Consider the following 18546-nt stretch of genomic DNA (forward strand, 5'->3'; position numbering starts at 1 on the left):
ATCGCTCACAGCAGCCGGTCGCCGAGTGATCAGCTGATCGCTCACAGCAGCCGGCCGCCGGGTGATCAGCTGATCGTTCGGCCACCGAGAATGTGTGCGGGAGGCGGAGTGCGAGGGGCGGAGTGGGTGGAGCCGAGCGGGACCATGGCGCAGAGGACGTCAGTGCCGCGGGGACTGAATGGCTGGGAACAGGTGATGTGTGCGTGTGCGTCCATGTGTGTGCGTGTGTACATGCGGAGTGGAGTGCGGGAGGGGGCGGAGCCGAGTGGGGAAGTGTCGGGCTCCCTGCACACGTAGCCAGGGTAAATATCGGGTAACTAAGCAAAGCACTTTGCTTGGTTACCCGATATTTTCCTTGGTTACCAGCGTACATCGCTTAGAACTGGCTCCTTGCACACGTAACCAGGATAAATATCGGGTTACTAAGCAAAACGCTTTGCTTAGTAACCCGATGTGGTTACGTGTGCAGGTAGCCAGAGAGAGCATGCGCAGCGAAATCCTAAGGATTCCGCTGCTCAAAAAACGTTACATGCTGCGTTCCTTCCGCCCGGCGGAAGCAACACAGCATCGGCCATGGGAAGCAGCGGAATCCGTTAACGGATTCCGCTGTTTTCCAAAACGGCAGATTGCAACTGAAGGAAAACAACGCAAGTGTGAAACTAGCCTAAAGAAGTGGAAGGTCTGCTTCCAAAAGTATGTGTGACTGCTGTCCCCACAGTCACAGAGGATGAAGAGCACACGGATGTACTTGAAGGGACAGACGGTGGTTGGCCCGCTCCGCTAGGCCGAATTGTAGCACAGTGAGCTTCCCACTGCAACTTAAGGCCCTGCCACACACAGAGATAAATCTGCGGCAGATCTGTGGTTGCAGTGAAATTGTGGACAATCAGTGACAGGTTTGTGGCTGTGTACAAATGGAACAATATGTCCATGATTTCACTGCAATCACAGATCTGACAAAGATTTATCTCTGTGTGTGACGGGGCCTTTATGCTTCATATCCATGTGACGGTTCATGGACGAAGTATTCAAACTAGTGAGTTTTTGGCCTCTACTTAGGGGCACTTTGCACACTACGACATCGCAGGTGCGATGTCGGTGGGGTCAAATTGAAAGTGACGCACATCCGCCGTCGCAGGCGATATCGTAGTGTGTAAAACCTTTTTGATACGATTAACGAGCGCAAAATCGTCGTAATCATATCGGTGTAGCTTCGATTATTTCCATAATTTGGAAATGACCGATGTTACGATGTTGTTCCTCGTTCCAGCGGCATCACACATCGCTGTGTGTGAAGCCGCAGGAGCGAGGAACATCTCCTACCTGCATCCTCGGGCTCACGCCAGCTATGCGGAAGGAAGGAGGTGGGCGGGATGTTTACGTCCCGCTCATCTCCGCCCCTCTGCTTCTATTGGCCGCCTGCCGTGTGACGTCGCTATGACGCCGCACGACCCGCCCCCTTAATAAGGAGGCGGGTCGCAGGGCAGGTGAGTGCATGTGAAGCTGGCGTAGCGATAATGTTCGCTACGCCAACTATCACCATGATATCGCAGCTGCGACGGGGGCGGGGACTATCGCGCTCAGCATTGCAAGCATCGGCTTGCGATGTCATAGTGTGCAAAGTGCCCCTTAGAGATTGGCGAAAAATCTTAGAGATGACATGAGTTGGGTGATCCTTTGCGATGTCAAAAAAGGACCAGGCTAGGCAAGGCTTAGAGCCCATGCGACCTGCAGAGCCACCCCGACTTCTGCTCAGAGGCAGAGTTGTGGCTGAGGATGAAGTTGTTGATGTGCTTCCAGTACTCCATCTCTCTCCAGGAAGGCGCAACCTAACCTCGTTGTCAGTAGCATCCTCCTCCACCTCCTCTGCTGACCTCATCGACTGCCTGACTGTGGGTTGACAGTAAGTGGGATCTACAACCTCATCATCACCCTGTGTGTTCGCACTCCCCTCGTCCTCAGAGCCAACCTCCTCCTGCCGTGACCGAATACTTAAGTTGTCATTCCAATCAGGTATCTGAGTCTTATCGTCATCAGCATGTTCCTCATTGTCTCCACCAAGAGGAGTTACAGTTTGGGAATGAGGGTCTACATTATGCTCAGAACTTTCTTCATCTGGGCCTAAATCTGACTCAAAGCTTCTGGGCATCAGTGCAGATCATTTCCTTGTCTGGACTCACTGCAGCTTTGGAGCAGACCTCCGATTCCCAGGCTAAAGTGTGACTTGAACAGCTCTGCAGACTCAACCATCTCTGTTACCCCATATTCTGCAGGGCGGGTGGAGACTTGAGAACTGGTAGAAAGCAAGTGCGATTGGGGTGACAACTCAGAGGACTGGAGTCTTTGGGATGTTGAAGTTGAGGTGGAGGAGAGGCCACTTGGAGGATTTGAGAGCCATTCAAGCATTTGCTGTTTTTGTGCCTCATCTACCTTTGGTAGCAATGGTCGTTTCCGTAACAAAGGAATCATATCAGATTGATCACGGAAAGTAGTAGACATCTTACTTTGGCTGGAAGATGGTCTTTCTTCAGCAGATGTTACTGTTGCTTTACCACCTACCCCACGGACACAAACTTTTTTTCCCTTTCCAACACGCCTGTTCCCCTTTCCACCAGCATCTGGCCTTTTGCCACTCATTTTGTTTATGAACAAATTGGATACTGTTGCAGTTAAAAATTGGATAGCAGAAATGGAGAGGTGGTGTAGAATGCAGAAGTGGTATAGCTTTCTTGACAGCAGTGGTACGTCACTGACTTTCACAGACACTGATACTATGCCCTAAATAATTGCCTGGACTACCTGCAGTTAAAAAATGGCTAGTAGAAATGGAGAGGTGGTGTAGCTTTCTTGACAGCAGTGGTACGTTATTGACTATCACAGACACTGATACTATGCCCCAAAGAATTGCCTGAGCTGATTTAGACAGACGCTGTGAAAAACCCTTGCACAGCACTGGCACAGACCTGCCTAGCAAAAATGGCTATGAACTGCTATAATCTAGCCCTGAAAAGGGCTGAAATTACAAGTAGACCCTAATCCCTAAACCGATGTGTAAATTGCACTCTTCAAGTGTATAGCGCCCACAGCAGCGGGAGCGGTGACTGACACACACCCGCAGCACTGAGATAATGGCGGCGATGGGGAAAATGGCCGGGTCTTATAGGGCAAGGACATGTGACATGCACAGCCAATGAAACATGCCCTTGCTTGTCTGGCAAAAATCCACTTTGCTGTGTGTGTGTCTGTGATTGGCTGACAGCCTGGCCCACCCCACTGTACGTGCTGTTAGGGAAAAAAAAAATGGCGATCGCCATTCTTGCAGCACTCAGCAGCACTGATCTAAATCCCGTCCCCCCCCTCCACACACTATACTACACTGAATTTTGATAATATCATTATTAACAGTGACTGACAGTATTACAGTGAAAAGCCAGCTGGTAACTAGCTACGCTTTTGGTGATCGAACCATTACCGAACGATAACTCAAACGGTCGAACGTGAAGCAAATCTTTCGAGTTCGTCGAACATCGCCAAAAACAACTTGAATTTGAAATTGGCGAACGGCTCGATTCGAACACCGCTCATCTCTAGTAGTGAGTTTGTGTGACTAGCTCTCCTGTAGATGGTGACAGGGGTGGTAGTAAGCATGGGCGACCATCTCTCCTATAGATGGTGACTGGGGTGGTCGTAAGCATGTGTGACCATCTCTCCTATAGATGGTGACTGGGGTTGTCGTAAGCATGTGCGACTTTCTTTCCTATTAACAGTGAAAGGGGCCGTAGTGAGTGTGTATGACCACCTCTCCTATAGACGGTGACTGGGGTGGTAGTGAGTGCGTTCGACCACCTCTTCTATAGACTGTGACTGGGGCGGTAGTAAGCGTGTGTGACCATCTCTCCTATAGACGGTGACTGGGGTGGTAGTGAGCGTGTGCGACCATCTCTCCTATAGACTGTGTCTGGTTCAGTAGTGAGTGAGGCGACCTCTCCTATAGACGGTGACTGGGGAGGTACTGAGCTTATGCGACCACCTCTTCTTTACACGGTGACTGGAGCAGTAGTGAGCGTGTACGGCCATCTCTTCTATAGGCAGTGAAAGGGGTGGTAGTGGGTGTATGTGACTACCTCTCCTATAGACGGTTATTGGGAAAGTACTGACCTTGTGCGACCACCTCTCCTATAGATGGTGAATGGGGCGGTAGGGAGTGTGTACGACCACCTCTCCTATAGATGGTGAATGGGGCAATAGTGAGTGTGTGCGACCACCTCTCCTATAGAAGGTGACTGGGGCAGTAGTGTGTTAGTGAGACCACCTCTCCTATAGACGCTGACTGGGGCGGTAGTGAGCGTGTGCGACCACCTCTCCTATAGACGAAGAATAGGGCGGTAATGTGCATCTGCGACCACCACTCATATTCTGTGTGATTTTGCAGCTCAGCCCTATCCACATTATAGAAATGAACTATAATACTACGGTATACACAACTCATGGACAGCGGAGGCACTGTCCATGGAATTAGGTGGCCATGATTCTCTAATTTTGGAGATCCCTTTTAAAAAGAAACCATCATTTATGTTTGAAATCAATTAATTTCAAGCTCACATCAAAGCCGGCTTCATTCTTTGATTTTCAGCCCAGGCTCATACATTGTGCTAAGCAACGCCACCGTAACCAATGTATCAATGAGCTGCTCTCCTTCATAGCTGCAAGAAATGAGAACGACTTCTCTCCACCTCCCTTATGTATGTGTCGCCGCCACCGTGTACAACCCGAAGCCTGTGCCAAGATGTAGGAACTGGGGTTGTTATTAATGCCTGAAGGAAATCAGGACCTCCTGAGTAAAGAAAGAATCGATGAAGAAAGCTGTTAGTAATGGAGGTTTCTGACGGATCAATGAATTTCCCCCTCCTAGGAGCTCAGATTTGTAGATCTCCCAGGAAGGATCTGAAGGTTGTTTGAAGGAGACTGCTAGAAGTGGTACTGTGGGAATTCATCCTCATTACCAGGGATGATGATTTATGTTTTATGCTTCTATCCTCATCAGAATACTTACTGGTGATCGAGAATCTCTTCTATACGATGTTTAAAGGGGGATCCAGTTTAGAAAACCTACTTTTATATACCCAAATAGGGAGTTAAAGGGGTTGTCCACTACTTGACATGCTTTTAATTATGGCCCCAAACTGCTGTATAAAAAAAGATATATATATTTATTTGTATTGGCTCTGCTTCTTGGCTACCTGCATAAACAATGTTACATGACTGTGCAGCCAATCAATATAATTTTATTATGAATGGACACTGTGTAATACCTCAGTTTTCCTGTGGGGGCACTACAGGGAAACTAAACAAGTTTTCTCTCAGATTACAGCCAATCACTTCTATTTAGCAGGAAGACATTCATTGTTAATAAATAGGGATGATCGAATATCACAAATATTCTGCAATATTCGGCTTCGCGAATATCTGACGACTAGTTCGCCGCTATGCGAATATTCGATGCGCAATGTAAGTCTATGGGAAGCCCGAATAGTTGCTATTCAGCAACTATTCGGGTTTCCCATAGACTTGCATTGCGCATCGAATATTCCCAAATCGTCGAACAGTGGCGACCTATTCGGCGAATATGGGCGTTGCCGAATATGCGGTATTCGATCATCCCTATTAATAAACCCTTTGAACCAAAGAAAAATAATTTTCTAAAGTGGAAGAGAAAATATTATAGTTATACAACTTTTAGGAATTTTGAGGGTTTCATTAAACAGGATTTATGTCAATATTGTAACCTTTATTAAACACTTCTAGATGCTCTACTTTGCAAACAGTTCACTGCACCTAAAACAGTTAAATGCCTTGCTGACATCAATACTCCTTCATACAGCATCCCTTAAGCCTGCTTTACACGTTGCAATTTCGCATACGATATCGTATGCGATTTGCAACACCACCATCGTATGTGTGGCACGTTCAATTTGTTGATCGTGCCGCACAAACGATTAACCCCCGTCACACGTACTTACCCGTCCATATGACCTCGCTGTGGGCGGCGAACATCCACTTCCTGGAGTGGGAGGGATGTTCGGCGTCACAGCGACGCCACGCGGCAGCCGGCCAATAGAAGCGGAGGGGCGGAGCTGAGCGGGACGTAAACATCCCTCCCACCTCCTTCCTTCCGCATTACCGGCCGGGAGCCGCAGGACGCAGGTAAGATCTGTTTATCGTTCCCGGGGTGTCACACACTGCGTTGTGTGCTACCACGGGTAAGATGAACAACCTGACGTTCAATTCATGAGGAATGAATGACAAGCATGGGTTGAACGTTTTACCGTTCAATCGCACGTACCTGTCACACACTGCAATGTACCTTACGATGCCGGATGTGCGTCACTTACGACGTGACCCCGCCGACACATTGTAAGATACATTGCAGCGTGTAAAGCGGGCTTAAGTGGACATCCGAGGTTTTGCAAAAACTGAGTGCATCTTACGATAGCATTGATACATTTCTCCAATTACCAGTGAAGTATAATTCAGAAGAAGAAGGGACTTACCCAGCATGCCTTTGTTTGAGTCTGACAAACACATGTCCTTCTCCGCACTTGGCAAAACGAACCCAACTACAAAAATTTCTACCCCATCAGCCATGAGAGCTAGTCCGAGAACAAAATAAAGAGTCCACTGAAATTTTCCATGTCCACATTCTTGCAGGATCATCTCATATTGTTGGGCCAGCTCTTCCTTGTCCTTCTTTTTCTGACCTTCTAAATCTTCAAAGTCTTTAAACTCAGTTACAAGCTGCTGGTTGTCAATGAGGTTGTCTCCTTTCATGGAGTCTGCTCTGGGGATTCCTTGATACTCTCCTTCATAAATTTCATCATCCTCATCATGACCTTCTGTGGCATCACTGGAGCCTCCTTCGTCATCATTCAGGGTGTCGCCGCGGTAGTAGCCATCCTGTGGTTGATAATCGTCATCATCGTCTTCTTCAAACCTAGTGTAGGAGCGTTTTGTGTACTCGTCTTGCATCCTGTCAACGCCTTTTCCAACCTTCTTGGTCGCATGTTTTTTAACCTCCTTAGCAATGTCTTTGGCCCCTCGTATAAAAGCAGTCCGATCTCTGAATGCTTCATCCATTGTGACCGATTTAAAAACCTTTGTAGCCTATTACGAAAACTTGAAAACTATCTATGCTCTTATTCCAGAACTTTACAACCTCCTTATCAGGTTCAGCACTTGTAAGAGTGGACAGCTCCTTTTAAGAGAGTGTGGCTGAAATGATGAGCATCCCAAGAGAAGGAAAAGCCGAATACATTCAAAGATTGAGGGTCTCTTGTGTTCTCATACTTTTCCGTAAAGTAAAATCTCAAGAAAGGAGATTTCTTAGCTCCTGAAAAATAAATAAAATTGAATATTAGTACACAAGGGATATGGATGCAAATTAGCTCTCCTTCAAAAGAAAGAAAGCAATACCATGTATTGGAGGTAGGTGCTGTCACATGGGGCAATGGGGAAACCGGGGCCCCTAAACTGACCCTCAGGCTAGTGTTATCCCTATTCTCAGAGATACCCCTAACAGTGGTAATGGCTGAGTCGCTTTTCTGGCCCTGCTCCTGACAGCCCTGAGTCTGCCCTGGGGGCAGGGACAGAAGTGAGATTTAACCCCCAGAAATAGACAAACAGGGGAAACCAGAACCATGTCACACAGAGGTATTAGACAATAAGTGATAAGGAAGAAATCAAGTGTAAAGTGGAAACAATAAGACAATGGGTAACTCCACAACAACACCAAGCACAAAACAACTCTTTCTCCGGCAAGTCTGGGACACCATAACTCACAGACCAACACAGCATAAACTATAGTTGGCATAGGTAGATTTCCTCCAGCCTAAAAATGAGATGAGCAGAAGTCACTGGCTTCCTTACAACATGTGATGCCTTAAGTTTAACAAGCAGGCTAGCATAGGTTAACTCTTGCTACCCTGTCTGTGACTGAGCACACAGCAGGTCAACTCCCGAGGCTGCCTGTGTAGAACAGAAACACCAGAGAAACCATTGGGCTGAGTGTCAGAAACTGCAAAATGAACAGCGTCTGATGCCATCATGGCAGTCGTCGCGTTTTGTGTAAAACTCCATGTGACAGCTGCCCTTGAAGTCAACATCTGACACTTTAAGGTGCTTTTATGGGGTGTAGGAAGTCTCCCCCCATTAACAGATAATTACAAATAGACATTTGTTTCATACTTTTTACCCCTCATCAGCACAGAAATAGGCTGCATTAGAGGTTTTTGGTGTTTATCTTGGGGGTACTGGTTTTCCTAATGGGGATCCCTAGTTTGCATAGGACATTTCCTCCCCACCAAAAAGGTACCTACATATAGATATCATTTTTGAGGCTCTTACCCCTCATCAGCACAGAGTTAAAGTACTGGTTGACTGGGTTAGAGGCCTTTGGTGTGTGTCTTGTAGGTACTGTATTTCCTTATGGGACTCCTAGATGTCATAGGGCATTTCCTCCATCCAAAAATATAAGGTAGCTACATGTAGACATCTGTTTCAAGGTTCCTACCCCTCATAAGAGCAGAGTTAAGGCTACTTTACACGCTGCGATATCGGTCCCGATATCGCTAGCGTGGGTACCTGCCCCCATCTGTTGTGCGACACGGGTAAATCACTGCCTGTGCCGCACAGCATTGCGCAGACCCGTCAAACATACTTACCTGCCCAGCGACATCGCTGTGACCGTTGAACCGCCTCCTTTCTAAGGGGGCGGTCCATGCAGCGTCACAGCGACGTCACTGAGCGGCCGCCCAATAGAAGAGGAGGGGCGGAGATGAGTGGCCGGAACATCCCGCCCACCTCCTTCCTTCCTCATAGCGGCCGGGAGGCAGGTAAGGAGAGGTTCCTAGTTCCTGCGGCGTCACACATAGCGATGTGTGCTGCCGCAGGAGCGACGAACTACATCGTTACTGCTGCAGTAACGATAATCGAGAATGGACCCTCATGTCACCGATGAGCGATTTTGCACGTTTTTGCAACGATGCAAAATCGCTCATTGGTGTCACACGCAGCAACATCGCTAATGCGGCCGGATGTGCGTCACAAATTCCGTGACCCCAACGACTCCGCATTAGCGATGTCACAGCGTGTAAAGCCCCCTTAAGGTTACCAGTTGGCTGGGTTAGCAGTCTTTGGTGTAGGTCCAGTTTTTGGGGGATCCCAGTTGGCGTAGAGAGTTTCCACCACAAAGTAAAGGTATCTACATTAAGAAGATATCTGTTTTGAGGTTATTACACCTCATCAGCGCAGAGTAGGGTACTTGTTGGCTGGGTTAGAAGCCTTTAATATAGATCTACTTGAGATGGCCAGCTAGAGCAGGGGCAATGCCTTTGTCCTCCTCCAGAAGAGAGAAAGCTGTGTCTCCAGTGCCTCCTATTGAGGATAGCTATCAAAGATGGTGAGATGCGTCTGCTGGATAGGAGCCCTGTGACCTGTCTCTCACCTGATAAGTCCTCAGATCTTCTGATTAGCTGACCTGATGTGATGTCATCATTGTGGCATGACGGTCTGGTGCCATCGCGCCAGGTCAACTAATCAAAAGAGGAACCGCGAATGGAGGAGGTGGACACAGGGCAATTTGATTCTCACTATATTTAGTAGCTACTCCCTTGAAGGGATTTTACTTTATTAAAAAGTTATTGTCTTTTTTTTACAACGGCTGAGAGAAAAAGAAAAAAAGAAGCTAATTACTATATGAGAAGAAAATCAAAGCACACATGGACACAGGATACAAGTACAGATGGCGCTTGGTTGGCGTCTAAACATTTGGCCGCAGTATATTTACCCATTCATTTCAAAACAGGTATATAGCGTGAATCCCTCACATCACGGCCAGTTTGTGCGGGATCGACACCGGATGAGTCCAGCATTCACCATCTGTGATGTTCACTTTATGAGACTATAAATTGTAGCCATGTATTACCCCGTCCCCCCACACATCCACACGCAAACTATAGACAGAAAAGAAGCCAGAACTGCAGGTTTTTATTATAATGACCTTGTCTCCCGCAGAAAAAGGATTGACAAGTCACCATATAACACAGATTAGTTCTAATAAATACTGCAAACTCTACAATGAGTCTCAGGCATAAAGCAATTTTTTATTTCTATTTTGTAAAAAAATATATACCGTATATATATATTTTTTTCCAAAATTTAAAAAAAAAAAAAAATATATATATATATATATACATATATATATATATATATATATGTATATATATATATATATACACACACACACACGCGCACACACACACACACACAAGACAAAAAGGGGGACCAGTCCCACACTGTGAAAAAACAAAATACATTCTACCTAAAACCTCCATTTATATTTTTTAGGTAGAATTTATTTTGGTTTTTCACAGTGTGCGACTGGTCCCCCTTTTTTGTCTTGTATTTATATACAAAAAACAGATACGCACCTGTCCACATTGTATCGGTGCTGCCAGATCGGTTTGAAGTCAGGTTAGTACCAATGTGGGAAACCAGCAAGGGAACCCCTGCTTTCATTCTGTTTATGTTCTATTGTATAATACATATAACAGGGAGTGATGCTCTGTTTTGCTGGATTTGCACTCCAGCTCCTGGCCGCTTCATTAGCCTCCTTTGTGCTCACCTGCTGATCTTGTAGGTTTTTAGAACCCAGAAAAGATGCAGTTTAGTGTAGGACCCAGCAAAGGAGGGTGCCGTGAAGGGGCGCTGGGCTAGTATTACAATGGCCATTATAATATTCCAAATACCTCCATTTATATTTTTTAGGTATAATTTAGTTTGTTTTTTCACAGTGTGCAACTGGTCCCCCTTTTTTGTCTTTTATTTATATACATCACCCAGATACTCACCTGTCCACATTGTATAGGTGCTGCCAGTTCGGTTAGAAGTCAGGTGAGTACCAGTGTGGGAAACCAGCAAGGGAACCCCTACTTTCATATATATACTAGCTGAAGTACCTGGGCGTTGCCCGGGATAGTAACTGTCTCTCTCTGTCTGTCTCCTAGTCTCTGTCTGTCTGTGTCTACCTGTCTATGTCTCTTTCTGTCTGTCTCGTTCTGTCTGTCTGTCTCTGTGTTCCTGTCTGTGTCTGTGTGTCTGTCTGTGTGTCTGTCTCTCTGTCTGTCTCTTTCCCTGTCTGTCTGTGTGTCTGTCTTTATCCATGTGTGTCTGTCTGTGTCTATCTCTCTGTCTGTCTCTGTATCAGTCTCTTTGTCTATCTCTATCTCTGTGTATGTCTTTCTGTCTCTCTCTATCTCTGTGTGTGTCTGTCTCTCTCTGTCAGTCTGTTTCCCCGTCTGTCTCTTTCCCAGGTCTGTCTCTTGTTCCAGGTCTGTGCCTGTCTGTCTGCCTCTTTCCCTGTCTGCCCCTTTCCCTGTCTGCCTCTTTCCCTGTCTGCCTCTTTCCCTGTCTGCCTCTTTCCCTGTCTGCCTCTTTCCCTGTCTGCCTCTTACTCTATCTTTGTCAATGTCTGTCTGTCGTTTTCTGTCTCTCTCTATCCGTCTCCCTACCAACATCTTAGTACCTCACACATAAGCTTCTTATACTATGAATATCCTTTGTTCCTATAGCAAGCAATGACAGCTGCTATTAATAACCTATAGCTCGCAGCCCCATTGACTTTAATGGAGGCAGGTTTTTTGGAGAGTAACTGTAAAGCGTGGGGTTAAATTTTCCCGTCAAAACATAGTCTATGACGTTCCCTGAGTCACATGGGGCGTCTGTGCAAAATTTTGTGATTGTAAATGCGACGGTGTGGATTCCTTTAGTGGACATACACACATACATACAAACATACACTCAACTATATATATATATGTATATACAGTTAGGTCCAGAAATATTTGGACAGTGACACAAGTTTTGTTATTTTAGCTGTTTACAAAAACATGTTCAGAAATACAATTCTATATATAATATGGGCTGAAAGTGCACACTCCCAGCTGCAATATGAGAGCTTTCACATCCAAATCGGAGAAAGGGTTTAGGAATCATAGCTCTGTAATGCATAGCCTCCTCTTTTTCAAGGGACCAAAAGTAATTGGACAAGGGACTCTAAGGGCTGCAATTAACTCTGAAGGCGTCTCCCTTGTTAACCTGTAATCAATGAAGTAGTTAAAAGGTCTGGGGTTGATTACAGGTGTGTGGTTTTGCATTTGGAAGCTGTTGCTGTGACCAGACAACATGCCGTCTAAGGAACTCTCAATTGAGGTGAAGCAGAACATCCTGAGGCTGAAAAAAAAGTAAAAATCCATCAGAGAGATAGCAGACATGCTTGGAGTAGCAAAATCAACAGTCGGGTACATTCTGAGAAAAAAGGAATTGACTGGTGAGCTTGGGAACTCAAAAAGGCCTGGGAGTCCACGGATGACAACAGTGGTGGATGATCGCCGCATACTTTCTTTGGTGAAGAAGAACCCGTTCACAACATCAACTGAAGTCCAGAACACTCTCAGTGAAGTAGGTGTATCTGTCTCTAAGTCAACAGTAAAGAGAAGACTCCATGAAAGTAAATACAAAGGGTTCACATCTAGATGCAAACCATTCATCAATTCCATAAATAGACAGGCCAGAGTTAAATTTGCTGAAAAACACCTCATGAAGCCAGCTCAGTTCTGGAAAAGTATTCTATGAACAGATGAGACAAAGATCAACCTGTACCAGAATGAAAGAAGAAAAAAGTTTGGAGAAGAAAGGGAATGGCACATGATCCAAGGCACACCACATCCTCTGTAAAACATGGTGGAGGCAACGTGATGGCATGGGCATGCATGGCTTTCAATGGCACTGGGTCACTTGTGTTTATTGATGACATAACAGCAGACAAGACTAGCCGGATGAATTCTGAAGTGTACCGGGATATACTTTCAGCCCAGATTCAGCCAAATGCCGCAAAGTTGATCGGACGGTGCTTCATAGTACAGATGGACAATGACCCCATGCATACAGCCAAAGCTACCCAGGAGTTCATGAGTGCAAAAAAGTGGAACATTCTGCAATGGCCAAGTCAATCACCAGATCTTAACCTAATTGAGCATGCATTTCACTTGCTCAAATCCAGACTTAAGACGGAAAGACCCACAAACAAGCAAGACCTGAAGGCTGCGGCTGTAAAGGCCTGGCAAAGCATTAAGAAGGAGGAAACCCAGCGTTTGGTGATGTCCATGGGTTCCAGACTTAAGGCAGTGATTGCCTCCAAAGGATTCGCAACAAAATATTGAAAATAAAAATATTTTGTTTGGGTTTGGTTTATTTGTCCAATTACTTTTGACCTCCTAAAATGTGGAGTGTTTGTAAAGAAATGTTTACAATTCCTACAATTTCTATCTAATATTTTTGTTCAAACCTTCAAATTAAACGTTACAATCTGCACTTGAATTCTGTTGTAGAGGTTTCATTTCAAATCCAATGTGGTGGCATGCAGAGCCCAACTTGCGAAAATTGTGTCACTGTCCAAATATTTCTGGACCTAACTGTATATATATATATATATATATATATATATATATATATATATATATATATATATATATATTAGCTGTAGTACCCGGGCGTTGCCCGGTATAATAACTGACTCTCTGTCTCTCTCCCAGTTTCTGTCTGTGTGTCGCTGTCTGTGTCTCTCTGTCCGTGTCTTTCTTTGTCTGTCAGTGTCTATATCTCTGTCTGTTTCTATCTCTCTCTGTATTTGTATCAGTCTATCCGTCTAAATCTCTGTGTCTGTCTGTCTCTCGCTCTCTCTATCTCTGTGTCTGTCTCTATATGTGTGTGTCTGTCTCTCGCTTTCCAGGTCTGTCTCTTTGCCCGTCTGTCTCTTTGCCAGTCTGTCTCTTTACCCGTCTGTCTCTTTACCCGTCTGTCTCTTTACCCGTCTGTCTCTTTACCCGTCTGTCTCTTTACCCGTCTGTCTCTTTGCTCGTCTGTCTCTTTACCCGTCTGTCTCTTTACCCGTCTGTCTCTTTACCCATCTGTCTCTTTACCCGTCTGTCTCTTTACCCGTCTGTCTCTTTGCTCGTCTGTCTCTTTGCCCGTCTGTCTCTTTGCCCGTCTGTCTCTTTCCAGGGCTGTCTCTTTCCAGGGCTCTCTCTGTCTGTGTCTCTGTCTGTCTGTCTTTCTCTTTCTGTCTCTCTTTATCCGTCTCCCCACCTACATCATATTACCTCACAGATAAGCATCTTATACTAACAGTTTATTTTGTTCCTATAGCAACCACTGACAATTGCTATTAATAGCCTGTAGCTCCCACCTCCATTCAGTTTAATGGAGGCAGGATTTTGGAGAGTAACTGTAAAGTGCGGGGTTAAATTTTCCCGTCAAAACATAGTCTATGATGTTCCCTGAGTCACATGGGGTGTCTGTGTAAAATTTCGTGATTGTAAATGCGACGGTGCAAATTCTTTTAGCGGACATACATACACACACACACATACATACACGGAGCATATATATATATATATATATATATATATATATATATATATATATATATATATATATATATATATATATACATACATACATACACACAGTGTGCTGGCCGAAAGTATTGGCACCCCTGCAATTCTGTCAGATAATACTCAGTTTCTTCTTGAAAATGATTGCAATCACAAATTCTTTGGTATTATTATCTTCATTTATTTTGCTTGCAATGAAAAAACACAAAAGAGAATGAAACAAAAATCAAATCATTGATCATTTCACACAGAACTCCAAAAATGGGCCTGACAAAAGTATTGGCACCCTTAGCCTAATACTTGGTTGCACAACTTTAGCCAAAATAACTGCGAACAACCGCTTCCGGTAGCCATCAATAAGTTTCTTACAATGCTCTGCTGGAATTTTAGACCTTTCTTCTTTGGCAAACTGCTCCAGGTCCCTGAGATGTGAAGGGTGCCTTCTCCAAACTGCCATTTTGAGATCTCTCCACAGGTGTTCTATGGGACTCAGGTCTGGACTCATTGCTGGCCACTTTAGTAGTCTCCAGTGCTTTCTCTCAAACCATTTTCTAGTGCTTTTTGAAGTGTGTTTTGGATCATTGTCCTGCTGGAGAACCCATGACCTCTGAGGGAGACCCAGCTTTCTCACACTGGGCCCTACATTATGCTGCAAAATTTGTTGGTAGTCTACAGACTTCATACTGCCATGCACACGGTCAAGCGGTCCAGTGCCAGAGGCAGCAAAGCAACCCCAAAACATCAGGGAACCTCCGCCATGTTTGACTGTAGGGACCGTGTTCTTTTCTTTGAATGCCTCTTTTTTTTTCCTGTAAACTTTATGTCGATGGCTTTTTCCAAAAAGCTCTACTTTTGTCTCATCTGACCAGAGAACATTCTTCCAAAACGTTTTAGGCTTTCTCAGGTAAGTTTTGGCAAACTCCAGCCTGGCTTTTTTATGTCTCGGGGTAAGAAGTGGGGTCTTCCTGGGTATCCTACCATACAGTCCCTTTTCATTCAGACGCCGACTCATAGTACGGGCGACACTGTTGCACCCTTGGACTGCAGGGCAGCTTCAACTTGTTTGGATGTTAGTCGAGGTTCTTTATCCACCATCCGCACAATCTTGCGTTGAAATCTCTCGTCAATTTTTCTTTTCCTTCCACATCTAGGGAGGTTAGCCACAGTGCCATGGGCTTTACACTTCTTGATGACACTGCACACCGTAGACACAGGAACTTTCAGGTCTTTGGAGATGGACTTGTAGCCTTGAGATTGCTCACACTTCCTCACAATTTGGATTCTCAAGCCCTCAGACAGTTCTTTGGTCTTCTTTCTTTTCTCCATGCTCAATGTGGTGCACACAAGGACACAGGACAGAGGTTGAGTCAACTTTAATCCATGTCAACCGGCTGCAAGTGTGATTTAGTATTTGCCACCACCTGTTAGGTGCCACAGGTAAGTTACAGGTGCTGTTAATTACACAAATTACAGAAGCATCACAGGATTTTTCAAACAGTGCCAATACTTTTGTCCACCCCCTTTTTATGTTTGGTGTGGAATTATTTCCAATTTGGCTTTATGACAAATTATTTTTTTTTCCATTGAAGACAAATTAAATGAAGATAATACCAAAGAATTTGTGATTGCAATCATTTTCAGGAAGAAACTGAGTATTCTCTGACAGAATTGCAGGGGTGCCAATACTTTTGGCCAGCACTGTATCTGTATTTTATATATATATATATATATATATATATATATATATATATATATATATATATATATATTACTGTGAAAACTTCCTGCTGCAGAGAGAGATTAAATATGGTACCCCTAGTTGTCTGGGGGACATTCCTTTATTCCTTTTATTATATCATGATGGCATCATTTCCAAATTTCACCTGTATCATGATTATTTTGTTTAAAGTTTTTCTCCCTTCCTGTCTCTCCCCAAAAATTGTATGCAAGATGGAAAACGTACCTATAGATCTGACCGATTTTACGATCCGCCCACACTAACAGTGTATCCGGGTGGAAAAATAACTTACAAAAAAACAACCAAAACTAAAAAAAATCCTCAATTTTTCAATTACCTGTACGTCGCTGCAAAATTTCATTTCCTCCTAATTTTCGGAGCTAAATAAATAAGTAGGGAGACGAGCGGTTCATTCTGCGGGAACGCCTGAGGCCAAATCGTGTAATCGCTGGAAATAAGCTGAGTAGAATTCATTTCGCTAGGAAAATTCATTACACTGAAATAGGAGAGGGCGAAAAATGAAATGGTGATGTCTTCTACCCTCCCACATTCAGACCACAGGGACAGAGGATAATATTTAATCACGTTTTAATACCATGTCCAAGAGGCATAACCTTTCAGTTGACATTAGTCGATTTTTTTGCGGTAGTTTTTATTAGTACCACATCAGATTATATATGGTTTTTGATCACATTTTTTGGGGTGGAGTGGATAGTTCTGGAAACCAATAAAAGGCAATTCTTTTGTTTTTATTTATTTATTTTAAATCTTTAACTTGTTTAGTTTTATCTGGGAAAAAGAAAGTTTAATTTTAAGGTTTTTCCAATTTTTTTTCCTTTTTTTTTACTTGCTTGTATACTGCCTCAGAATGTAGATAGTGAATGTAATATAGCTGGGGTTCACAGAAGCACAAAGATGGTACATTTTGTATATTGGAAGCCAGCTCTGGTAGCTGCTGTTTGAGGAAGGTGCAGACTGTAAAACACAGTCGCCGCCTGTCCTGTATGGATCGGCTCAGTTCCGGACCGTCTTCAAAAGGGGTTATTATGTGTGTGTATATATATATATATATATATATATATATATATATATATATATATATATATATATATATATATATATGTGTGTATGTGTGTGTGTGTGTGTGTGTGTGTGTGTGTGTGTGTTCTGCACGAGGGTGCATTATCTGCATCACAACCTGGGATCATTCAACAAGTGAAAAATCAAAATTCACCACCCGATATAATTAATTTAACACAAGGAGAAGTACGCCTACGTCTGAGTAAATTAAACAAAATTAAACATAGACAAATCCCCAGGACCAGATGGCATTCATCCACGAATATTGAGGGAATTGAGCTCCGTAATCAACAGACCGCTGTATCTCATCTTTTCAGACTCGCTTGTAACAGGGATGGTGCCTCAGGACTGGAGGATTGCTGATTTGGTACCGATATTTAGGAAGGAAATTAGAATAAACTGTGGAAGAGAAAGGGCTATAGGGTCTTACCTGGTATATACCGATAAAAATGTAAAAGTTTGCACTCATCTTGAGGAGTTGTGCCAGTCACAACTCCTGTATACAAGATAAGGCAGAAAAGGGGTTAATGCTGCGCATCAGCCAAATGAAGACGTATAATGTTGATGAAGATGAGTATTCTTTTATTTCATAGGTCTACGCGTTTCAAGGTGACAACCTCTTCCTCAGGACCAATGCATCAACAACAAGTCTTGTTGTTGATGCATTGGTCCTGAGGAAGAGGTTGTCACCTTGAAACGCGTAGACCTATGAAATAAAAGAATACTCATCTTCATCAACATTATACGTCTTCATTTGGCTGATGCGCAGCATTAACCCCTTTTCTGCCTTATCTTGTATGCTCATCCACGTGGGGCTGCAGCAGACGCCATTATCTCATGCGCACTAGTGGTTGTGACTGTCACAACTGATCCAGGTGAGTGTATATTTTCCAGGTATACCCCACTGATCACTTTGGTGTTACACTATCAGCGCTCCTTATTTTCAGATCTATACAACTCCTGTATAGGCATATGGTGTTCAGGTGAACTCTGCTGCAGCCCCCGTGGTAGATAGAGAATAATAGAGAAGGGGTTTTATGCCGTGCTATTCACCAGGAGAGAGGACAAGAAGATGATCAATGTTCCTTTATTGTAGCTTGTGTCTACGCGTTTCAGGAGCTCTACTCCATTAGGACATACAGCACAAAAAGAACATATCTCTTTATTTAAGAAAGGTAAGAGGGTAGATCCAGGCAACTACCGTCCAGTAAGCCTAACATC

General features: G+C 44.2%; 1 protein-coding gene across 1 annotated transcript in view; it reads right to left on the reverse strand.

Moving 5' to 3' along the window:
* The window catches only part of SV2A (synaptic vesicle glycoprotein 2A), a 137686-nt gene that overhangs the window by 42027 nt on the left and 77113 nt on the right, over positions 1–18546 (reverse strand). The window contains exon 2 of the mRNA XM_075330496.1: positions 6552–7387. Coding sequence (XP_075186611.1) covers positions 6552–7134 — 583 coding nt within the window. The 5' untranslated portion in view covers positions 7135–7387. The remainder of the gene's footprint in view (positions 1–6551; positions 7388–18546) is intronic.

This window comes from Anomaloglossus baeobatrachus, chromosome 12, assembly GCF_048569485.1.
Source record: "Anomaloglossus baeobatrachus isolate aAnoBae1 chromosome 12, aAnoBae1.hap1, whole genome shotgun sequence".
Classification (NCBI taxonomy): Eukaryota; Metazoa; Chordata; class Amphibia; order Anura; family Aromobatidae; genus Anomaloglossus; species Anomaloglossus baeobatrachus.